This window comes from Cottoperca gobio, chromosome 16 (assembly GCF_900634415.1).
Source record: "Cottoperca gobio chromosome 16, fCotGob3.1, whole genome shotgun sequence".
NCBI lineage: Eukaryota > Metazoa > Chordata > Actinopteri > Perciformes > Bovichtidae > Cottoperca > Cottoperca gobio.
In genome coordinates, this window is record NC_041370.1 from 5,139,120 (window position 1) to 5,165,048 (window position 25,929).

At 41.9% G+C, this 25,929-nt stretch overlaps 1 protein-coding gene across 1 annotated transcript; it reads right to left on the reverse strand.

Moving 5' to 3' along the window:
- Positions 1-4,629: 4,629 nt before the first annotated feature.
- map7d1a (MAP7 domain containing 1a) lies at positions 4,630-22,863 on the reverse strand. Its single transcript, XM_029451098.1, has 5 exons — positions 22,498-22,863; positions 9,612-9,818; positions 6,344-6,412; positions 5,594-5,614; positions 4,630-4,646 (listed from the first exon to the last, which is right to left on the reverse strand). The coding sequence occupies exons 1-5, from the start codon at positions 22,565-22,567 to the stop codon at positions 4,630-4,632; spliced, it is 384 nt and encodes a 127-aa protein (XP_029306958.1). The 5' UTR covers positions 22,568-22,863.
- Between the last annotated feature and the right edge of the window lie 3,066 nt (positions 22,864-25,929).

Below are 25,929 nucleotides of genomic sequence, written 5' to 3' on the forward strand. Positions count from 1 at the left end.
TTTAATTTGGTGTTGAATTGGATGCATATGGGAACACACTGTGCTCTTCATCGTGTTCCACTGCAATGTTCACCATCCACACAAAATATGTGCACCGCATGTTGCACCCTTCACTTTTTAACAAAGCAAAACATAATTCTTATCTCAACGCTTGTGTACCCCGGTCTTAATTGATGACAAAAACGCCATGAAAACATGTATATGTAGTTGTACAGACCAGCGAACTGGTGACACACATATACACACGTATATATGTGTGTGTGTGTGTGTGTGTGTGTGTGTGTGTGTGTGTGTGTGTGTGTGTGTGTGTGTGTGTGTGTGTGTGTGTGTGTGTGTGTGTGTGTGTGTGTGGCACCAGTTCTCTGGCACACTGCAGCCTGTCTTGGCTGCACCGATTGTTTTTGGATCTGAGTTTTTGCTTGCTCTCTTCCATGCGAACCCCATGGTTTTATTGATGCCAACCATCAGTAAGCATTTCCTTGTTTGGCGATATCAGCGGGAGAACAACATCAGGACTGTTTCAACCCAAGCAGTCTGGAGCCACTGGAAGTGATTAGGTATTAAGCAAGCTGACATTAATTTGCTAAGCAGAAATGGAGCCTTATGGCTTAAACATGGTGGAGAAGGAACGTCGACTTCTGTAGCCTTTGGGTCAGCTGCAAAATTGCTGACCAAACACCAAAACGAGAGTCTGAGAAGACGGAGCAGAAGGGCCGGGTGCTGACAGAGGCGGCGAGCTAATGGATGACTCCAGGTCACAACCCTGGTGTGGGGCTTCTTGTGATGTTTGTATGAGAAAAACACGCCTCTACTAGCTAAGTTTAAAATATGAAATGACAGTGGAGGCAATTTGTTTCCTTCATGATGGTAGAAAGAAATGTGTAGCCCCATGACCCTGAATGACCCTGTCCTGCAGACAGCTGCTGTTTATTTTTAATTAGTGATGGTCTGAGAGGATGGAGGAGAAGAATGACCTCAGGTTTCACTGCGAAGGAGCTCTAACTCTCCTGACTGTCTCCTAACCGTGCTATCGGCATGTCTCAGGGATGGCAATGGTCTGTCAAGACCGGAACATCTCAATAACTCTCAGATCGCTTGCGATGAAATGTTGTACACACATTCATGGTTTCCAGACGATGCATCCTACTGATTTCAGTGATATCCTGACCTTATCTCTAGCGCCACCACGAGGTCCACATTAGTGGTTGCGAAGTCAAGTCGATTTAATTTATAATATATCACAAATCGCAACTATTATAGTGAAATGTCTCAACAAGAATTGAATGTAATACAAACAATATGTCCCCATAAGGATAATATCATCAAGTCCCGTGACTTTCCATGTAGCGGCATCATCAGATCATGCGATAGAACCGGGGTCTTCAACGTTTTTCAGGCCAAGGACCACGTGGCGCGAATTTCTTTTAGTTCACCCCTCTCCTTTCCTCCGCTCTGTCTCTGACTGTAGGTGTGTGTGTGTCGGGAGCGAAGTCCCGCCCTTCCCGAAACACAGTGGAGGAGGTAATGTGAATGCGCAAAGCAAGATAATAGATAATTAAAAAATAATGAAATTGCTTTATCTACAAACTATTTTGCGACCCCCCCGGGGGTCGTGGACCCCCTGTTGAATACCTATGCGATAGAATATAATGCAATACAATATGATAAACTTTATTGTCCTAATAGGGAAATGTGTCTTGTCTGGGACTCGTGCTGCACACATGACATGTCCTATCATATACATATATTTAGATTTATGGCCAAATACCTGCAGAACTAATGACATTACCATCCGCCGTACTTTACATTGCAGCTTAGCAATAAATGTCTCACAGAGCTGCTAGCATGACTCTAGAAATGTGTTTTGAATTTCTACATTTGTGAGGAGATGCACACGCAGCTGGGTAGTGAAGAATACATGGGAGACAACATTACAGCCTGTATGTCTCAAGCATGTCACTCCGATCAGCACCATGTGGTTATGATTAAAAAAAAAGTATACTATGTCCATCTATCCTGTATGTTCACAATATGTTTGGGACAGACTTGAAAGATGTTCTTAGTTCAGACTTCAAAAAGCGAATCTTATCCTGATTTCCCCTTTTGTTCCATTCCTGAACCCAAAGACATGCAGAGAGGGGACTTGCAGAGTGAGGGCACACAGGGTAAGGGGAATGTTTTTGGCTGATAGCATCTGTTTTGAATTAAGTTTCAACTGCAGTCCTACTTGAAATAATTATATGGGATTACTTCTGAAATATATAAACTTAAGATAAGTCATTATTGATCCCCGGAGGGGAAATAACAGATCAATAGAGAAAGTAAAAAAAAAAAAAAAAAAGGTAAATTAAACAAATATTTGAATATAAGTAAAAAAAAAAAAAAAAAACTTTACATTATAATATAATGTAACAAAGCACTATAATATAGTATGGCATAAAGGATTATGCAATTTCTTGATTTGTCCTTCTGAGAGAAGCCCATGACTTTTAATGTGTGGGTCAGACACCTCCGGAAAACATCCATCACCTTTTCAGTTATCAGCACAGAGAGATATTTTCAGTGAAAGGCTCGGCCACGTCACACCCAGCCACACATAAACCAGAAACCCAGACAGTTGACACTGCTGGCGAGCTTGTTTCCTCCCGCATGCGCGAAGGAAAGAGCAAGAAAACTGAAAAAAGGGATGAACACAATGATGCGCTAAAAAGGGGACTTTCCAGTGATCAGAGTGAGAAGCAGCTGCGCCTGACGTCCCCCACTGAAACATGTTCAGCAAATCAGGACAGTGATTGGTGTCTTCACAGATCAGTGGATGAAAAAGACTCCATATCATGATAGCGTAGTAACACACGCATGATAAGATTATTTAGTGTTTGTTAAACGTGTGCATATTAACTGGATCAAACTCGTCATGATACCTTTTAAATGTCTGCAGCTGAATCACACAGGTAGACTTTTATACACATTTTTGTTTTATATTAGTCTCAGAAACACAGCTGTTAAGTATTTCCTGTGTTTTGCAGAAAGCTTAGTTTGAAGAATGATGGAAAATATCAATAACCTCCTTCTTTCTCCTAAAGGTGGTACTCACTGTTCTCCCCCAGAAGAGTTCATAAAGCAAATCTCAGAAGTAACTTTTAGAGCGAAAGAACAACGAATGACTTATAATTGAGCTGTTATTGGACTGTATTATTCATAATATAATATTTTTTATTTACTTGTTTACCTACCTGAACTTGAGATGTAGTGGATATAAGTGAGATTACAACAAACCTCACAAAACACATTAATTAATTGTAATTATTTTTAATTAGATGATTCATTAACAAACATTTTTTACCTGATACTTTTTTTTTTGTTTTTACAATTACAAGACACATTTCTGATAAAGTAGTTGAACTATACAAGAGCTCTCAAACGTTTATTCACACTTTCTATAGAAGGCCGTCTCTATTTCTGTATCCCTGTGAGAAGAAACTACGAAAACACACTGATGAAGGTCACACCATGCGAAAGCATCGCATATGAAGAAAAGTGCATTAAATACATGTGGTCGTTCAGGCTCATTAAACAGCCTTTTATTTTTCTCACCTCGTCTTTAACAGCAGTTTATGTAAATGTCTTTTAATTCTCAGTCTCTTTTCTCACTAATGCTTCCACCACTTTGTCTAAGTGAGACTGATCTTTGACCCAGTGTGGTGTGGCACAAATGTGTCACTGTTTTGTTTTTTTTAACTTTCCTTCCACTACCCGTGTGCTTTCACTCAGATAGCGTTGACAACTCAGGGCTACTGTCGCCGGGCGGATGGTAGTTTCGGCCACCCCCGCCCCTTTCTCTGCTCCCTCAGCTCTCCAGGGTCCCGAACGGCTGCTCTCATGTGTCATGCAAACACACTTGCTTGCTACCTCTTCCTCACACACACACACACACACACACACTCAACTTAACAACCACATTCAGCATGTGCACTTACACATGAATGCATATGCAAACAGAATTGTGGGAATGCAAATACAAATTCACACACATTCCTTCTCTGTATGTTTGTCTCTCACACACCCACAACCACGCAGAGAGACATCCAGGCACCCGCTTACAACCTCCTTAACGACGTGACAACAATCGAACGCAATCTCAAAATGTCAATCCCTCCCATGTAGATGTTTTCCTCGCAATATAAAATAAATTTATAGCCTTGGACATTTTAAGTTCTTGTCATGAGGGTCATAACTTTTGCTCTCGTCAGAAAACGCGGCCTAATTCCAAAGCTACTTTACATTTGAGAAAGTCTTCCAAAATTATATCAGACTGATAGAAATTTACGATGGAAAAAAGACGAGTGAGTGCGGCTATTTTCTGTGGCTGTGATATTCCCCCGTGTCACAGCAACCATGCACAACATATTAGTGGAGTGAAGATATACTTCATAGAGACACTAGACACTACAGGTGGTGCCAGTGCAACAGTATGAGAAATCATCTATAGGAGTTCTACTTTACTGAGCCAATACTAACGCAGGCCAACGCCAGAGAGGATCCCCTTTCTGCTTTAAACATACTTGGCTCCTTATTCCTCATGAGCCCTCCCGTTTTAGAGTTTTCCTTCCAAATGGAACAAAAAGAAAACTATCCAATGGCCCTTTCTGGCAGCGGGCGTGCAACAGGGATTAATTCGCAGTTATCCCATGAACTGAAAATAACCAAGAGTGCAAGCTGGCAAAATTGAAGCTGCTTGTCCTCTGTGTGCTGATTGGCAGTGATGCTATAAAACTGTCAGCTCCCAGATGAAGAGACAACAGATCTTTGACATTAAAACTGCGTCGTGGTCTAAATGTGAAACCTCTGGGGTGTAGTTTGTTATTCGGATGTTTAGCCACTAGCAAGTAGCGGCGAGGCTTCACTAGTTTGCTCCAAAATTAAATATCCTTTTTCATTTTGCATTCATTTTTATTTTTTGCCACATCTTTTCATGACATAGGGACATATATATATATATATATATATATATATATATATATATATATATATATATATATATATATATATGTGTGTATATATATATATATATATGTGTATATATATATAATAGATATATATATATATATATATATATATATATATATATATATATATATACTCATATACGCGTATCGCTCATGTCCGGTATATATATATATATATATATATACATATATATATAATCTCTCTGTATTATATTTATGTATATATATATATATACATATTATATATATATATGTATATCTGCTTGATAAGAAAAAACATTTTTATATTAACTTCCATCAGGGCTCCCTGATAACTGAGCACAACTAGTGAAGCATAAGCAGTGGAAGTATACAATAATAAGTGGGATGAAGGAGAGATGGGGCCAAAGCATGTGAATAAATGTGTGTTATTAGGTTACAAATGACTCCTAATGTCTGTATATTCGTATGTTTTTGGTTTATTGCCCAACTCTAGTTAAAACTACTGAAATCCATCTGAGACATCCAAATGTAACACAATGATTGAAATGGTCACCACCACCACCAACACCACCACCACCACCACCACATACACATAGGTGGCTTACCTTGTAACATGCTGAGCTCTTCTGCAGGAGGGAAAGGAGTGAGAGAGAGAAGACAGAGGCAACTGTCAGTCATGCAAAGCAGTGCACGACCAGCGTGTAGCCAGGTGACAAAGTGACAGCCGTGTGTTGAACAGAAAATAAGGACTCGGGCAGAGAGATGCAATAATAACCGACACGAAGAAAGTACAGCCCAAGTGAAAGGCACTGAGGGAACGTTTGCGCATATTGATCATAATAAAACAATTCAAGTGGGGGTAAAATATAGAAGGTTTCAAATCATGTCAAGTCATAACAGATATTCATCACACTGCAAAACATTGGCAAAAGTGATTACTTTATTAACACAAATGGATAAAAATTTAATCTTTGTCACTGTGAGGAATATCTCTATTCAATTTAAATTGTATCAGCACATTTTAGTGCAGAGGTGAGCTCACGCACTGTGTCAAACAAACATACAATAAGCAAACAGCTTATTGAAATTCTACATGCAGGTTCGCTCGTCTTTGGTAAAATGGTTGTTTGGCTTTTGCTCATTTCAGTCACTTTTGTTCAGAAGCCCAAACTGCCCTTTTATCTTCTCTGTGCTACTCGTGCCGTCTGCAGCCTGGAGCCGACCCTGGAGCCGACCCAGGAGCCGACCCAGGAGCAACTGCAGATGTAAAACAACAACCACTTCCACCCCACCACTAGGGGGAGCTGTCTTCATATGTAATGGGCTTCTCCTCCCGCCCCTTTGTTTCTACTTACCAAGATATTTGGCCTTTTCCTCTCTCCGCTCCTTGGCAAGCTTCTGCCTGTCCTCTGACTTCATGATGTCTGTGGGGAGAATGGAGGGGGAGGGAAAACAGGGAGAGGATGTGTAAGTTAAAAAGGTGTCATAGTGTCCACATCAGATCTCAGACGCACAGCATATATTTATTTTTTAAAGTTCATAAATCTTGACATTTCTTGACGTTTGCTTGAACACCATTTAATTTGATCAGCAACACATCCCGAGAGAAATTCAATATACGAGTACTTTCAGCCGTGTATCTCATGACATACTTGCATATAAATGAGCAATTAAAAAGTTCTAACTCAGAACTCAATTAAAGCTGGTTAGTCAAGCTCACCTTAATTGGAATCATTCCTTGAGGATGACTTGTGTTATGCAGAGATTATATAATTAAGTACATTTCCACTAAGGGGTGAAAAGGGCATAATATACTAGAGCTGTATAAGTTTCATCACGGTACGATATTATATCGATCCTTTGGACAGTGATACAATGTTTGCCGATATCACAAAGTCTGGCACGATTCGATTCAATCGATATGAGACGATAACATATATTCATTTAAAAAAGCAACTCAAATACAAACATGGCACTAAAGTCATCCGGTAATACCTGGAATTCAAAGTTCTGTAAATGTATCACATTATGTTTTGTGCCATTTGATCATAACAGGTCCCTCGACCCAACAGTGACCTGAGGCAACAGCGATGCCTGCGCTGCGACAAACATACGTCAGTGCTGCAGCATCAGAAGGCTTTTAACTATTAAAAGGTCTCCACAAGGAAATGCACGCCACAAGATGATGACAGGAAACATGTCAACGTTTCACCACTGATGCTAAAGCTGATGTGTGTGATATGTTTTGTGGATGAAAAAGAAGCAGAAAGAGCAAACGTTCAGAATCTTCTCCAAATAAAAGCTGCAGCATGTGGCAGGCTCACTAAATCTCCTATGCCGTGTGGATGTGGGTGTATGACTACAGGGGGGGCGGCACTTGCATATATCTCTTCGCTCTGTGACATCCTTGATGTCTGCTCGTATAATATTCCCCTCGCACGGGGGGGGGGGGGGACAGCAAGCAAACACTGAGCTGTGCCATTTCAAGAAATTAAACGGCATCCTCTCGTGACAGCTGGTTCTACTTCCTGGGACATTTGTTTTACTTTCCAAAAGGCAAACTTTGTTTTCGTATGTTCTACTAAGAATCAGTGGAAATATTCTACTACTAGAGCTGAAATAATTAATAATAAATATGTTTGTCAAACATATAACACAAATAAGATGACGGCAAATGAATTCATTACTCATTAATAGCTCATTTCATAATACAAAATAGCAGCTGGACAACATAATCCTAAACATTCTGCACTGTCACTCCTGTTTTTAAATCATAGGATGTTTTAAGACAGTGTTTCCATATATATATATATATATATATATATATACGCTGGCAATATTTCTGCAGCAGTTTGAAATGTGTATTAATCAAAGCATATACCCCGTGGCATCATACATGGTATATACATTGTAATGTGTGACACCACTGGGAAACTCTGGCACAGACTGCAGTCTTGATCTTTCTTGAGCCTTCCTGCTACATCATCCCCCTCGATCTTCACACAGCAGATGTTCAAACATCAAACTACAAAGGATCTCATCCTTCAGTAATGTCTAATAGGAGGAGGCGTGAATGACAAACACGAAAACAACCCGCTATGCAGCTTCCCCTAAGAACAACCTCTGACCCACTTTGTGATATTTATAGGACTGTGGCCCATGTCGCACGGTGTCGGTCAGTGTGATGTACTCCTGTTTGCAACTCACCATCAAGTTAATCATATCGGCACATGCACAAAGCTTTCGGACAAAGACTGAGTGTACCGCGAGGTGCAGTGTTTGGGCTCCAGAGTGTGCACACACACAAACTGTCATCGCTGTGTGATTCTGTAAATTGGCGTACAATAGGAGCCGCGCAGGGTATACGGTATAGTGCGAGCCTCATTGTGCAAAATTCTATAGACGCGCATAAGAAACAAGAAAGAACACGTTTACAGACTTCTTTCACATTTCTCAGGCAAAACCTGACTCACCGCACTCAATCAGAACAACCCTCGACACCACCTACACGAGCAGGCCTTTGTGGACACAAGCAAATCACAGAAAAGAAATGTGTTGAAATACAACCAGGCAGACGAGTACCAGAAGCAGCAGCTCCCGACTGAACTACACGCCTCAACATTTCATTTGACTAATTAAGGGCCCACAAAGTGCTTTTCATCTTCATCATGCCCCTCTGGGTGGTGCAAAACCACACAAGTAATGAGCTTTAGTAAAAAACCAGCAGAAAAGGAAGGACAAAAAGGGAAGTGTGGGTCATTTTTAGGAATCAGCAGACGAAGGACTCAACTGCATATTTCTCTAAATAAATGCGACTTTTGCAAGTAAACATAGAATATCACAGAAGTCATGATATCACCGACGTGGGTCATAACAAGGCTTCCAAACTGGAAGTATTGTTATAGTTTTTGGAGCTGTTTGGAGCTTTTGGAGGGGGGGGGGGGGGGGGGGGGTTTATCCCCATCACCTCACGCTAAGGGAATAAAAAACCACGACCACAGTGGAATGGATTAATGGATAAAGAATAAAGGAGAGAGAGAAAAGAGGCTTACACTCCAAAAACCCTGAAACATGGTCCTTAGAGTCTGCATGTGCTGTTAGCCAGTGGCTGCGAGGACTTCAAGCGGTGGCATTGTTGAAACGGCTATGGTGCAACGGACAGGTCAAACTAAATGCCCTCTTGGCATCGCACTCTGAAATGGGATTCCTCGTCAGGTTGCCCACCTTTCATTGGGGACCAGTGCGTGGCAGCGATCAGCATTAGTTGTCCAGTTAACGAGAAAGCTCATTTGTCCAAAAAAAACTCATTTAATTCTCTAATTTAAATCTTTGTGCCCAAAATCTGAGATATTCTCACGTAACAGCTTCTGTTCCCCGATTGTTCCAGCGACTGCAGCAGCTCTATTGGATTTGGCTTCACGTCTGAAAGCATGTGGTCACCATTACTCAGATACTGAAGCATTACTTTGCCTCAAGAGAGCTGACCTAACTGCAGCAGATATCAGATGTTATTGCACCATTATAAAAGAAGAAACCCTGCTTTGTGTCTGGCCAGCCTTTACTTTTAAGAAACTGATGTATATACAAGTAAACAAATACTTTACGGGTGAAATGTCTATTTACCTTTACCCCCTTTCAACCTGGGGACAGGAGATGCAGGTGACCCGGGTGATCGAGGGATGACGTCAGATTTTATGGGTGTAGTCAGTCTCCGGTCTGTGTCTTTCTTCGCTGGAGACTCCATTGTCTCGGTGGTGTCCATCTTCGGGGGGCTGCTCTCCCCCTCTGGGTCAGGCCTGGCGGGGTTTGTGTTGAGATCTGAGAGGGGAGCTGGTCGACGAGAAAGACACACAATAAACACAAGTGAGTGAGGTACAAAAGGTAAGACAAGCGCAGAGATGGAACCCAACCAGTTGGTCTTCATTCCTTTCACCACGGGGCCTATGAAGTAAGTTCACTGTGCGTGACGTCAACTTCCTCAAGAGATGTATCAAGTGTGAGGCGTGGAGTCCGTGGCTATAACAAGGAGGAGACTGCTTTCTTAGAGGAATTGTTCATTGTTGACATCACACATATCAGCAGTGTAACAAGGTAATGAAAGCGAACACCTCCAGAGAAACTATCTAAGCTCCTGTGCTTCTGTACAATGTTTCTTTCAGTTGTTGAGCAACATCATCTGCTGCAGAGATTACACAATGTGTTCAGAAGCACAAGATAATAGGCCTCAAGTCGGCTCCTCAAACGCCTAATACCATTTTCTACTCTGCCCGTCTGATTTATCGACAGCCTGGCCTGAGCAAACGACCTGACTCCCTGGCAGAGCAGACGCAGTAATTGCTATTTGGCATCCTGATGATTTTTATTGAGATGAAATGAGTGATCATCTTCCGAGAAGGATTCAAACTTCTTTTTGATGAAAACTACTCGATACAGGAGTCAGTTCAGGTCCCTGAGTCATCTGTACGCTCTGAGATTTTAAAAGTGTTTTTGATGAATAGCTGGGCCCGTTTTGTTGGGACAGCAGCTCCACTCACAGCACCATGACTCACATTTGGCACGCTGCTGAACTTGAATCTCCTACTCAAACATTAGTTTGCGCAGGCTTTGATGGCCAGACAAAGACCCTCATGGGAGGGACTCTTTGCTTTGTCCACTCAGCACTGTACCCCTGCGCTCCCTGTGGAAGCATGTTGGAGCAATTCTTCTGCAGAGTCTCCGAAGGTAAACACTGGGGCAACATGCTGTAAATTATTCAGACTTTGGCTAAAAACAACACCGACGGTAGGGGGCTGTCAAACTGAGGCCGTGAATGCGCTGAAGATTTACTCCACAAATGCTGCGCTATTCAACAGTTTGCATAGAAGAGCACCAATGAGCAGCGAGACCAATGCTATGCAACTTACAAGAGAATGGATTATAGCTTTCTATAGAGTATGCAGCTCCAGTGTGCCTCTTTAGCCATAAGAAAATCAATTCAGACGTGCTGCTACCTTGAGAGTAAAACTATGATTATTGTAAAACCTAAAACAGGCACAGAGCTGGGAAAAAAAAAGATCTGTATGAATAGCTGAGGCCAAATGGTCAATGTCTTACTACCGACACAGATCGTCTGAGCTCGGCTCGGTCATCAGTCTGGCAAATGGTTACTGATGACCCTGAGTTGGACGACGCCTGTCGATCAGAGAGAGCAGCAGTACGAGTCTATAAAAGAGTGCAGCTGGGAGACAAGACATTGTGTTTCCCCATGTCGAAGCATGCCACTATTAAACAAGCATTCCTCGGGCAGCGATGTGCTCTGACAGAGAGGGGCCATTGTTGTGGTCTCTTCGTGGCAACGGGACAGCGGCCAAAACACTGCAATGACAGTGAGAGCGGGGAGGAAGGAGGGGGGATGGTAGTGAGATAAACGGAAAGTAGAGGAGGTGCAATTTTGTAACAAAATGCAACTTTGTGGTGAAAAAGAGGGATTACATTTGAATTGTTTCGACCACAGAAGAAAATGGAATGCCATATAAGAACACAGCACCCAGGACTTACAACTAACTCCATTTAAACCTGATTTAATCCAGTAAAACTGCCTGTTGTTGGCTTTTCCTCCTCCATGCGTCCATGTTACTGGTGATTTATTATGCAATTATCAACCAAATCCTTACAACATTCATGCAAACCAATGATGCTGCACACAGCCCCAGGTAGGACTGCTCAGGTGATGACTCAGACAACCCTTGTCTCTGAATTTATCATCCTACAGTACAGTTTCTTACAAATCCCTTAGGGCAGATATGATAACTAGGCTACCATAGGTGACAGGAGCATGTGCAGTTCTGACAGACAGGTATTGTGTCGCCTCACAGTCTGTGAAAGTTCCCCATACACCTGAGAACTGGAGCCACAAAGAATCGGCTGGCTGTCAGCACTGTGGGCGACTGGTCGGATCACTGATCTACACCGTCAATGATGGAGAGAAGGAGAATGTAACATGCTCTGTTATGTTGGTGGCACTGACAATGAATACCAATGAAACCTGAAGCTCTCTGGAGAAAATGGGATGGGAGCTGAGGGAGAGGGTTTGCTGCTGCGTAGCGAGGGAGCGAAACAAGGGCTGATTGATGCAGCGCTCCGTCTGGGCTACGAGACAACTGGGAGAACAGAGTGTACGATAGATGACAGAAAGTTAAATTGGGAAATTCTTCGAATGTAAGAGAAAGTTTGAGCTACGACTAACTTCTATTTGCATTATTGATTCATCTGCTGAAGATTGTTTTTTGATTAGTTGATTAATTGTTTAGTCTACAAACTGTAGAGAGCCCACGGTGACATTTTAGTGAGGAGCACTGAACGTAAACATAACTCTGTTTGTTCACAAGAAACCTCCCCGGAGCTCCGTTAACATTAAAAGAACAAAAAAAAGAAGTTTGCTAAGTGTAGTGGCTCTGATTCAGGGACCTGTGCCTGTCCTGGGCTGACATAGTGATAGAGGCTACGCAGTGACCCCTCACAGCAAACAAGATTGTGACATACTCATGCGGCGCTTTGAGGAGAATGCTTAAGTAATATTTGCACAGATTTACTGAATGCAATGACAAAATGTGTTCCATGAATCCATGAACTCTGTGTCCTGGCTGTTGTCACAGAGAAAGACATAATGAGCCAGACCTGAGCCGAGCTAATACAATGATCCAGGTTGTATGTAACGGAGCACGTGGTGTGTTTATGTGTGAAGTCATTGCAGACACAGGAATATGAGTCTATTTCCATTACTGTATTTATACAACCCTCACAGCATAGGGGGGGTCTATCACGTGTATCACATCCTTACCATATTTACACTGCAGCCTCCCGGAGGCACTGCACCCAGGGCAACGACTCCATTAGACTACCCTTTTGTAGCATCACTTACATTTAAAGTATACTGCCACTATATGCATTATCGGGTTCAACGTTAATATATTTTGTTTACACGAGGTGGCTCGCTCCTTAGCTACTTCCATCACCAAGTCCAGGAAAAAGAGATGCGTTTAAAAAAATGTTCCCCAATCGGGTAAGTTAGCCGCTTGATTTACTAACCCAACATGGCATTTTATTTGCCCCAGGCAAGCTGGCAATCCTTATTGTTGAGCCCTGTATTAGCATAATCTCTTACTAATCTGGTGGTAGTAAGTAAATCAAACGGTAGAGCATCTAAAAGCAGTAATGCCATCGCATGGTTGCTTTGTTTTATCTTCCTACTGAATATCGAATGGGTATTCAGCAGCTTTGAGACCCTACAAAGTGGGTCATTGGAGGTTCAGGAATCTTCAGCATGCTGTGCGTCATCATTGGTTGAACATCTCACTGTCACCTTGCACCACTGCTTGGTTGTCCCTCACAATGTCTCTCTATGGGGCCTCTCTAGCTGCAGGTGTCAAACAAAGCCTGAGGCACCCGGCTGACTCCTTTTACATTCACAAGTGATACAATGGAATAAGATCTAGTCAGCAGAAATAGCAAAGGAACCCGTGCTGAAGTGGGTGCACGCATGCATGCATGAGCACAGTGTGGGAGCAGAGTGGCAGGTTGAGACTCAGCAGGTAATTAGCACAGACTCAGCGCCATTTCCTAGTTAGAAGCATGTTAAATTGGAAATATAAATATATATATAATGTTTCAAATGTTGGTTTGGAAAGATGTAGCACTGGCTCTGCAAAGCTCATTCACTCCCTAAGTGCAAGCACAAAAGGTTAGTACTTTACAGTTAGGCTGATGACATTGTGAGTAAAGAGCCACGTTAAAAACTAGGACAACTGGTAATTCTGCCACACAAAATGTGATTTAGTAGAAATCCAATTTCACAGCATATTATTTTGTTAGAGCAGGTTATAAATAGTCACAGCGCTGCCCCAGTGCCACTTAAATAGACTTAGTCACCTCCAAAACTGCAGGGCACCAAAGCCTTTCCAGTTTAAATATTTTAATAACAACACAGTATGAATATTTATATCCAAGCCAAAAAGCATTGCATTTATAAAACACAAGGAAGCAGAGGTATGGGAGGATGTCCTCGGAACAGCATGTGCCCACATTATAATGGAAGAACTTTGTATCTCGACACAGCTATACAGGCTTTGGGCTCTGACAGGGTTCAGGAAATGTACGGCACTGCTGTTTTCCAACTTGATCGTCAAACCTCACGGGGGACCGGTGAATCAGGGTAAGAAAAGCTTGTGTCTGCCACAGCACAGCAAAACACATGACTCACTGTATGACAGAATCAGCAAACATTGACAGCACATTCTTATGATAGTGTTTGCACAGTAACAGCTTAGGGAGGATACTTTCGGTTGAGAGGAGCCGCAAAAAGCAACAACAGTGTGAAGCTACTCGATACAAAAACAGCCAAGACATTCCAAGTGTGAAGTGAACACACAGACGATTTATAATGATCTTGGCGACATCATAGTGACAGGTCATGACTGCTGTTCAGTCCCAATGCAACATCCAGAGAACTGCCATTGTCTCGCCAAGATACTGTGCAGGGTATAGAAATATAGGGCAAGACATGGAATATTTATGAAGCTAAGAGCTTCACTCTTTCACTCTGTCTCCTACTAAACACATAAGACGAGGCAAAGTGGCGGACGCACCGACGAGAATAACTAAAACTGTCTACGATACAGAATAAATGCACAATCTAAATAGGCCTAATCTTAAAACACTTGATGAACAGGGTGGGGAAATGCAGCACATTCTCCAGAAAAAAATGGAAATGAGGCAAACAAGAGGCGAGGAAACGGTATAGAGACCCAGAATGTGAAATCAAAAGACTGGAAAGGGGAAAGGGCGGCAGCTCGTAAAAAGAGGAACTCGGGGAAACACACAGAGAATGGATCTGCATCTCATTTGGGATGAGCCAGGGGACTAATGAACTACCTCATCGCTTACCCCCCTAACCCGTCGCCCCTTCACCCTGCTGCGTCCCTCTTGCACCGAATAGGATGATGTAAGAGGGGCCCAGACACACAGGGAGTGCAGTGTAAACAACAAGCACTGACTTCATGCCAAACTAGGCCCAGTGTGTGTGTTTAGAGACCAACGTTTTCATTAGATGTGCTTTCAACTGAGGACTACAACTTTAAAGGATAACTGAGATAAACAACATTACATTCAACTGCACACAAACTGCACTTAAATACCACCGGGCTACTTTTAACCAGGGGGTTGGATCATTTTTATTATCTGTTATTGTATTGATTATGTTTAAAAGTCATCTTTTACCCGATGAACAACTTAAATGTTTGATGGAATAACACAATTCTTGATTGATTGTATGGCTGTTGTCATTATGGTATGATACAACTAAGAAAACTAATGAATATTTTGATTATCGTTCCATCTGTCTATCTATTTACTTGATTAATCATTTATAACTTAATTTATCCTATAAAATGCCAAAATATGTTATCTTCAAGCGTCTTGTTTTATTGGACCAACAGTCCAGAACGATAAAATGTCTCTATTAACTATCACATTAACACCGAATCCTAACAATGGGGAAGCTTGAAAAATGACTTTAAGAACTAATCAATTATCAATATAGCTGCACATTTGTTTTCTTTCTAACGACTAATCGATTTGAATCAAGTAAGAACGGGTCAAAGAGTCAGACTGGTGAACACACTCATCAGGCTACAGCTGATGTCGGCCGTCTACTGTCAAAAGTGGTTCTGCATACCAACCAACAGAGCTGCATTCCTTCACTGCATGCCAAATCAGCCGGTGAATACTGATGTCTCCGTCAGTGACTGCAACAGCTTTCATCCCATCACCTGGCCCAGGCTGAGAACAACACCCGGCATTTAGCTGCTGCTGCTCTCTCCTGCACCGGCGTATGCACCGAAGCCCCCGCGCTGATGAAAGGCTCCACTTATCTGACCTAGCAGCAGCTCGCTGGGGACCCTGCATCTGCTGCTGCCACCAGCATGCTCCAACACAAAGAGAGATTCTAAGTAACCGAGACAGTCTGACCAGTGGTGGGGGGGGGGGGGGGTGTCAAGAAACCGACAAACTCCAGCCTTTCTCAATGACATCATAGGCCGAGGAGGGATGTCTAGGCCGCACAAGTTGCCATTCAGAACTTGAATCAGTATATTGACATGCCAGACAGTTGCTCCTGGCAACCTGCCTCACATCCCTTTTGGGGGGGTTGGGAAGTGACAGCGTGATCTAATTCTCACTGGTCTCAATGGCGGGGGTTTTCTGGGTACCTGTCAAGGACCATTCTTTGTCAGAATAGGATGTAAACCATTTGAGTTGAATGTTTTGCAATTTAGTTTGCACCCCCCCCCCCCAAACAATATGACAAATTCTGTTGACAAGAAGGACAACGCATCACGTAACCTTGCTCATAAGCAACATGGTCAACTGAAAAATGCACATCAGGTTAATACATAGAATGGGTTAGGTAAGCAGGTAAGCACTCACAAAGCTTCGTCTGACTGCTCATCGAGGCCACTGCAAAGATCTCAGGTATCTGTGTGTGTGTGTGTGTGTGTGTGTGTGTGTGTGTGTGTGTGTGTGTGTGTGTGTGTGTGTGTGTGTGTGTGTGTGTGTGTGTGTGTGTGTCGTTGTCTAAAGGTAGCTCACAGAGTCGTTGTTTGTTGTTTTGCTCGAAAATGGTTATTTTCGTAAACATTGCCTAAAGCAAAAATCAGGCCCAGGCAGTAATCTTGTGACTGTTCAACATACAATTACACCCAACAGTTATCATTAACTGGATGTTTGTCTTCCCACACAAAACCCAGAACAGCTTCCCATCATAGGTTTCAAAATCACAGGTAACTATGACGATGCCAAATGTTCACTCCCTTCAGCCACGAGGTTCAAACCCGTCAACAAAGACCTGAAACTGCAGTGATCTTAACAGTTCCTCGAAAGCAGGCACGATAACTAAAATAATTGTGAAAATGGGTCACACAATGGATCCAATAGACATACAGTACACCTGCCATGCAATGTGTAGGGCAGATGAAGATGTGTTTACATTGTAAAAAGCGTGCCCTTTAGCTGAACAGGGATTGGTCTAATATTAGCGGATGGGTCTGGTGACTGTTACTTTCAGACTCAGAGATCACAGAGCCGCCAGTCTGGGATATTTTCAGACTTGGTGGAGGTGGAACAAGCGACATAGTCCAAATCAAGACTTCCCTTCTCTCGTCCTTCCTCTAAGGTCCCAGGGAGAAGGGCAGTACATCTGACTGATAATAAATGTAGGCCATAACACTGCATCAAGCTTCTCTCTGTGTGGCACAGTCGACACTTAAAAGGCAGAAAGGGGTTAGGAAAAGCAGATGCCTTCCACATAGCACATTAGAACATTTCAAGGGCTTTTTCGAAGGGTTAGCAGTAAGAACGGCATGTTTCTTTGGCATTCAGTCCCTGTATTATTTCACAGCAGCTGCAGCATCTTGGACATGCATTATATAAAGCACTTTCAATTGCCTTTGTGAATTGAGTGTGCTTTTAATAAGCTCGCCTTCCCATGTTCCAATCATCTGAACCACCTCTTCGTCGTATTCTGGTTTCATTTAGCTTTGGTTGTATTGGTCATAAAAGCAATCTGCCCCCTTCTTTATTATTAAAGGAATAGCTCATCATTTGCTTGCTTACTGAGAGTTAGAAGGGAAGCCAATTAGCTGAGCTTGGCATAAAGATCGTCTAAAAAGGAAACAAAAAATGCCAAGAGGCACCTCTAACGCTCACTAACACCTTACATCTCATATCCGTATAAAAAAAAACAAAGTGTCGCAAAATATCCCAATATTCTTTTAATCACATTAGTCACGTATCCTATAACACACACACTTCTTAACACCTAATCACCAAATAACTCTGCTACTAGCTTGAAGTCCTTTAGTTCAGTAATCACAGGTGGTGTCATAGTCAAAGTCATAGCTTTCTGAATGATCAACTGTATTATATATCAAATGGTCTTGTTATAGGAAAAACACCAAAGGAACTAAAGAGCTGAAGACAGGTCATACATCATAAAGGCATCCTTCAAACGCATTCTCTAAAAAGAAACGTTCTCTGCCAGAAACATTCTTGGGGCAAAATGTGAAGTTACAAGTGTCTTTGGCCTATTTTAGAGGCTACCGTAGCCCCCAGCCATTTAAAGTGTGACTAATAACACGAGTAATGGGGCTATTGAAAGTGAATGAATGACTATAGTCATTATCACAATGCATAATGCACAAGGCCTAGAAAACATGAGCTTGTAGCAATTAATTGTCATTCATCTGCATACGAGTGACATTAGCCAGAACATATGGCAAGGAAAAACCACCCAAACATTGTTTGTCGTACTTGAGCTACCTTGTGGTTTGAGTTGGTTAGAGGTGGTTTAACTCTAATCCTACCTTAATCCATGTTTCCAGAACAAACACTGTATTTGTCCATGATATATTACAAATGGGAGGTCCAGGACCTCACACACATTCAGAAGATGCATGCACGTATTGAGTACTTTAAGTACACTACATTATTTGCCTGTCCAGAGTGCTGGGTTAGAGATCGAGCCTTCCTCTATTACCTCATGAGAGGTCAGTGTGATTTACACCATCTGGGTGCTACAGAGTGGAGCGGCACTGACGTGATGTCTCCTCTATGTGGGGAGTTGAAATATAGAGACGGTAGTACAATGAGTTTTTTTAACCATTACAGCATGTCGCCTTCTTCTGGTCTGTCTGTCTTCATTATATATAAAGCTAATCTTCTTTCGTTTGCATTTCTTATTTCTTGACCATCTGCCACTAAGAGGAAAGTAGGATCCTGCCTTACATCACGATTCTGCTAGATACAAAACATATACGTACAAAAGCTTGCACATATATATGGATAATCCTTTGAGAACTCCTATCTATACACAATAAAATCTAATTATTAGCACAGGGGTAATATGAACATGCTTGCTTATTAAGTGCACGTCTTGAGTATTGGACAGCGACGTCATTTTAGGCACCGTTTCTGAATGAAACAGTGACTAGGCAGTTTAAGTGTCAACTATCAGCTTGAGACTGAAGATGTTCACATCCATACTGGGTGACCAGTATAGGAATTGCATAATAATAACAGCAGTTATGTCTAAAACAAAAAGAATATGATTCCAACTGTTCAATGTGACCCTCAAACACCCTTGAAGCTGCAACTCAGCTCTTCAACCCCAATCAGTGTTTCATTTTAAATCTAATGAGCTGGAGCACAGAGGAGCCAAAACAACTGAAAATGTGACACTGTCGAAAAACAAATGCGCCGTAGTTTCAAAAGCAGACCTCAACGCCACAGTGATGGCACGACTTCAGTCGGCTCTTTGCGACTCAGATGTTTCTGTTCTTTTCCCTTCTCTCTCCAAAGGCACAAGGCAAGTCCCTTCTGTAAAATGTGCTGAATGTGGACTTTGAATATATCTGAACATGTAGGAGCTGGAAAGCCCCCAGTCTCCTACACCACCAACAGTGCCTGAAGTAGCTTTAGAGGAATAATCAAATAATCTATACACCAAAAGAAAAGTTGAAAGAGTGTGGTAAAGTATAATGATTCTCAGTTTGCTACTGTAATCCTTTTAGCCATGCCTGCCTGGAAAAAGCTATTTGATTGACAAAGTAATCCTTGATTGCAGCCAAATACACTGAATTAAATAGATTATGCAGGATGTAGCTCATACATAGGTTGGTCCCCCTTTGTTTGCACCACCCAGCAATAGTTGTGCAGTTCTTTTCTCTCTCTGATACAGAGATATTTAATACTTCATGTCACTGCATAAACGGTCTTGAAGATTCAAGACCTTTGCTCGACCTGTACAGTAATACTCATATCTACAGTTACAGTAGCTGTTAGCAACATTAATGCACTCAATGGAAACACATTTCTCTGCTCATATTCAATTATATGGTGAATCCTTTCAAACACGAGTGGTTTTCAAACTGTTATAACGTTAATATCTCTCCTGTAGAACATGGAGCATGGCAACACTCACTTACCACTGCATTGCTCAAAATGAATCCTGTGCAAAAACAATGTCGGTGTGTGCTGTTATCAGGCTCCATTATTAGACAGTGAATTTAGGAGGACTCATGGGATCCAGCCCACTGCTAATTTACAAAGACATGCAGCTCTGTCTCCAAAAAATGGGACGTGGTTTGCACGTATCCCCTGATTACATAACAACTCTTGCAGCTGAAGATGTGTAGCTGACAGAGCAGGCTCGACAGCCGAAGCTAGTGGATTCTCTCATGTTTCACAATAGACAAGGACAACACTGATGTGTTTCCCCGTCAGTCTGCCGATGCTCTCTATCATCACTGTGGCTGTGGTGAAGCAGTATGTTGCTTAAAATAAAGTTTGCATAATGACACATTAACAATTGAAAGCATCGCCTCAGTCTCTTCTACATCCTGCTCCTCCTGTAAGAATGTCAGAAATAGGTGCAGTGTAATTCCCTCAGGGGGTCTGAATATGCAAGAAAAGGCTAATCTTAAAAAAGGAAAAGCAGAGTTTCTATTCATCTCAGCTGGTCGCAGCTTATCTGTTCAGGTACGGAGATTAAAGAGGAAGACCAAACAGAGCCGACTGTGAAAGAGTGGCAGAATGGAGAGAGAGAGAGAAAGCATGCATAAAGGGATTAGAAAAAGATCTTCTCCATACGTCCTGACAGCACATTTACACAATGCCGGGCCAGGCTTTCAACAGCTCCAGTCCAAGGGCTAGTTTTTAAGCGGGACCGATCAAGCGAGCTTTCTTTTAAAATAAAAATGTGAAGACTTTTCCAGCTGTCCTGCTGCTTCCAGGTGTTGTTTACATATTTAGATTATTTGATTCTTGGGAGCCGATATTCCAAGAAAACACATCTTTTATCAGGGAATTGGATTTGATGGACATACTCATCTTCCCCTTCGTAAGAGAGCGTCACGCCCCGATGCATCCTGGCATTCAGAACTTCAACTGATACAACTGTGGGAATAAACACGGGATCACAGAGTAATAACAAGCCGGAGACAAATGTCGCTCTTTGAGCTTTGAGTTATGCCGGAGGTGTGTTGGAGCTCTTATCACCATTTGATGACTGATAACACCACTGATGACTCATTAGAGATAGAAACACAACTTTTGATTATTCTCAGTACGCATGGGAAGCACACCGGTCTGGCTGATGTCAGTGCTTCTGCCATGAGTCACAACACAGACAGCCCCTCCTAACTTTACAGTCATATATACATTGTTATTCAGAATGTGGCTGTTTAAGACTCTCCAGTCTACTGGTCAAGATTCCCACGAAAAGGGTGGAGGACTTCTTTCCTCCTGCTTGATGCAGAGCCAAAACAAGTCGACCTCCCCCCACGAAGCCCCCCTGTCAGCAGGAAGGAAGTTTTCTGTTGTCAGAAGGAGGAGGCCACACTCTGTGTCCCCTTCTATTTCCAGACGCAGGCAACATGCCGACACACAATGCTTTCATGGAGATTCAAAACTTTCAAACCAACGAGCCCAATGTTGCGTGTCAACTCTACATTGGCATGTTTCCACCTCGTGTCCCAAACTGAGACATTTGTTATAACCGAGTGGAGCAGACATGACATTGGCCTTAAAACTGCATGATCACAGGATCACATATTTGTAATTGCACGTAAAACAGTAACTAAGCCGGATCTGGCCGGAGTGTGATGGACTCTTTATCCTGCACTTTGGCCCTGAGCCTCTCATTAAAATGTTCTTGATTTCAGAAGTGTTTTGATGCAGCTCTGCACCAGCAGAAAACGACTACATCTGTGCATACAACAACTATTCACTGCATTTGGAAAAAAAAACATCCTCTGGTAAAGTAGCAGCAAAGAGGAGATGGGAAGGGATGCCAGGCCGCCTATGACTGCATCATGTTAGTAGTGAGCATAACATACGGAGGGGGATGGGGTGGTACTAGTCAGATTACCTCATCTAGCGCAAATTGTGTTGTTATAACACTGATGACTGAGCTCTGTGCTAAAGAAATGGCAACATGTTTTTTAAGAGACAGACATCAGCAGTCAGCTAATGATCATACCGGTGTTTTGCTTTCCTCATCATAAAAAAGGTCTGCAAACTTGTCATCGTCAACTTTCATCTTTTAATGTCACTCAGATTAAAATCTGAATTGAGGTTTTGGTGTTAATCTTGTGGACAACAACAAGGTTGCATTAGCTTTATGATGTGTGGAGATGTATCCGCACCTACTACTGGATTATTCATAACTCATCAGACAAATGCATCCCCCCCCCCCCCCCCAACACACTCTGCATTGCTTTACCTTAGCTGCAACAGTGTTTGTCAACCTCTAAATGAGCCAGGCAACTGTAAGGTTAACACCAGCAACACAACGTTTTGAATGATTTGTGTTATAACGTGATAAAGGACATGAATGACAATGCATGTAAAAATAAATAAAAGAAAAGAAGACAGATTCAACTCTAAGGTAGATTGAACTATAGTGGAATAAAAGACTTACATGTTGCTGCTGGTAGAGTATTTTCCTCCATTTCGGCGGCAATATCCTTTCTTTCTGTGCTTTTGTTCATTCAAACATGCGAGTTTGGGCTCTTCCTCTCAGGCAGTCCTCTCATTCCTCAGGCAGAATGGGGGAGAAACTTGGTGGAGTCACTCCAGTTGCACCCGGTGTCCTGGACGAGCCGACAGGAAACCCTCCTGAGCGTCCGGATAGACCAGAGGTTGGACTAAAACAAAGCCAGCCAGTACCCGCCTGTTGATGGAGGCACCGGTAGCTGCTGCAGCTTCTGAGAGAAGTTACATAAAATGTGTCGAAGGGGATTTGGGAGAAAGAAAGCAGAGGAGGAGTGAGGGAAGTTTCTCACTCTCCGACACACCACAGCTGATGCTCTGCTCGTGCGTATGGTCCCTCGCTGGCCTCAGAGTCGGACTATACCATTACCAAGAGGGGGGAGCGGCACATACCTGTATCATTTATCGTTGGATACTAGCTAGGTTTAACGTTATGGAAGACAGATACAGTAATGCATCATTCCTAACGCGCCTATATTATAATATTATGGCAGATTTTACAGATATAAACTTTTAGTTTTACTTTGAATAAATTAGTTGTCCCCCTCCGGTCTGAGCGGTTCCTCCTCGCCTAAAAAAAACTACAATACACTCACACCCAACCAGTTCACAGTTCACACTCAATATAATTCTTTCCCTTGAAAAACATGCCTTGGACCAGCATGCTTGCTATATTGTCCGAGATCTTTTTGTCATTGCCTAGCTGCTTATAGTAGCCGTCAGTATGTTAAAGTACTCTTTAACATCTGATTAAAATGCAGTAAGTAGTAAAGATTAGTTGGTTGATCAATTTAACAATCTATTATATTCAAAGTTTAGTAGGTCTATCAATATGGCAAACTATCATAACATGAGATTGCTGAAACCTTTCACTGCAGTCAACTAAAAACACCAGCATACCAGGATTTTACATATTTTTGTTGGGGAAATAATATGATAACAAACATTACCCTAACTCTGGATAGTTGCTGTGCATTTATTTATTTAATAATATACATGTTTTTTCAACTGCACATCTAACTCCAAGTGGGTACAGGTGCAGAACAAAAGCAGCATAAAAAGGAAAAAGGAAAAAGGAGACAATGAATAATGCAACCTCCCAAAAATATATATTTTGAGGCCATGTTTAAACCTTTAAGGTCTTTTAAAACAGGATTGTTCTAACTGTTCTACCCAGTTTCATTTTTCAAAGTAAGGAGTCTGGATTTTAGGATCTAAGAGACACATTGCAATTACTCATGCACTGTCTGCAGCTTAAAGTTGTTGTGGTGTGCAGTAAAATGTGTGTTTATTGCTACTTCAGAGGAAAATCAAGTAGCCTACCACGCAAATGTAACCAGAAGCACGTAAGGGTGACAGGATTACAAAAAACAAAACAACTGTCAAGTCTCAAACCTCACCAGCCAAATGTGAAAACATTAAAGTGAAAACAATCTTCAGGTTTTGCTTCAAAAGGTGTGCGGGAGCATGTTAAACTCAGTTTAACCTCTAATGTTCCTTCACATAAATACAGACAACAGAAAAGACTACCATAAAACCTTTAAGGGCACTTTCATGAGGATTCTTCAGTCATTAAAAAAGAAAATAAATGTTTGACTGCTTCTACACTGTGTCAAGAGAAGAAGAATTACTAAAGGTTCCCTCTACTAGCCTACTTGCATGCTTGCATTTCAGTGTGCATGTCAGCATGCTTGCATATTGAGTTTCACACAGTCTGCCACTGAGACTCACCTATATGTACTGTTAATGATTTGTACTTGTATGTTATTTCAGTGTAAAGAGAACACTAGATTTTCCTGTCAGTCAGGTTTTGTTTTGGATGATGGAGGAATTAAACAAGTTACTCCACCCAAGATAGAGCGACTGTAGAATCACATATTTTGACTTTTAATAAGAGACAACACAACCCAGTTCAAAACATGAAACCTAACAATATGTGTGTTTTACGTACGGCAGAGGGTCTCCTCATCTACCACCTGTGGATCTGTTCGAGCATCTGCCAAGGTGGGGGCTGGGCCAGGGGCTGATCGGCACGCTTGAGAGGGGACACCCCGTCAAAAGGACCCCAGTTGGGCTCTTTTGTGCAGCTGTTGAGTCGTGTTCACCCCAAACCCCCAAGAGCCACCTGTCACTACAACTGGAAAGTGGGGGATGTTGAAGGAGGTGGGGGTTGGGTGCACGAGTGTGTGGTTGGTAGGTTTTTCAGAAATTAAAGCCAAAAGAGTGACTGTTTAATGTGCAAGTCTCAAAGTCTACTTGTACTTGTTATCACATTCTTATTAATTGTCCTTGATGAATTCACGCCATGACTCAAATAAGTGCTTTCGACAACGATCCCAGTCCGCCTAAAGTCATTACAGTGTGTTGTTTCAAGAACTATCTGTAATTGAATCACAGTTCAGTGTGGTAATTCATTTAATGCAAAAATGAGTAATTAAGAGTTCATTTCCACTCCTATCAAGTCAAGAAAAGATTGAAGGAGAGCAGGAAGCATCTTTGAGTGTCAACGAAAGATCCATGGCTTCATATCTCACGCAAAACACAACAACAAAAAAAGCCATGTTTCTTCCTTGTTGTTGTTTTTAGTAAACACCAGAATTAAGGCTACAGATTATTAAGCCTTTATTAAATTATTTCATGTCTCAAACTCTACAGGCTGCATTATAAACGGGAAATAACAGAATATATTGGAATATGTTGGCAAAATAAATACATCTGTTGTGGTACTGTACTCAGTATAGAGACTGTAACATCCTTGATTTATTCAGTTTGGAGCCGACATGTGGAGAACAGTGAAGTATCTCTCATTCGAGTCAGTACTGAGTACAGTACACAAAAACCCGTACGATAATAAACTTTAATTAAGTTCGATTGAACTACTTTAAATCTTAGAAAATGCTTTTACGGCTTCCTGTTATTAAGTTTGCACATACTATGGAAAATACACAAATGCAGAAGTCATATACTTTACCTTAACGTTTCAAGTGCTCTGCAGACGCATGTTTTTAGATCTTTTGTGCTGCTTCATTAGCCAACGTATTTAAACCCCCTATCCTTTCATCCTTTCATCCTCATCTCTATACCCAGCTCTTGAGCCAACGCGTGCACACACTCGCACACGAACACCTGTGCACACAAAAAAGTATTTTGAATCAACAGTATATGTCATACTAATATTAGTGAGCTTGCTGTCTTATATTTCTTGCAGGGAGGAGATACTTTTTGCTTTGCTAGGTATTAAGCTTTTGTGAGAAATAAGAGTCTCTGACTATTTCTTAAAAACAGATAAACTAACGTCCAAAATTGGATACAAACAACTCCATTTACTTTCCACAAAATATAAAAAATACAACACGTTTGC

Bases quoted from the DNA above. Each gene is read 5' to 3' on its own strand.
- map7d1a (XM_029451098.1), bottom strand. From the start codon at position 22,567: ATGAACAAAAGCACAGAAAGAAAGGATATTGCCGCCGAAATGGAGGAA. The intron at 9,819-22,497 runs GTAAGTCTTTTA...CTCGTCGACCAG, and splicing joins TACTCTACCAGCAGCAACAT to CTCCCCTCTCAGATCTCAAC. The intron at 6,413-9,611 runs GTAAATAGACAT...TTCTCCCCACAG, and splicing joins CAGGTTGAAAGGGGGTAAAG to ACATCATGAAGTCAGAGGAC.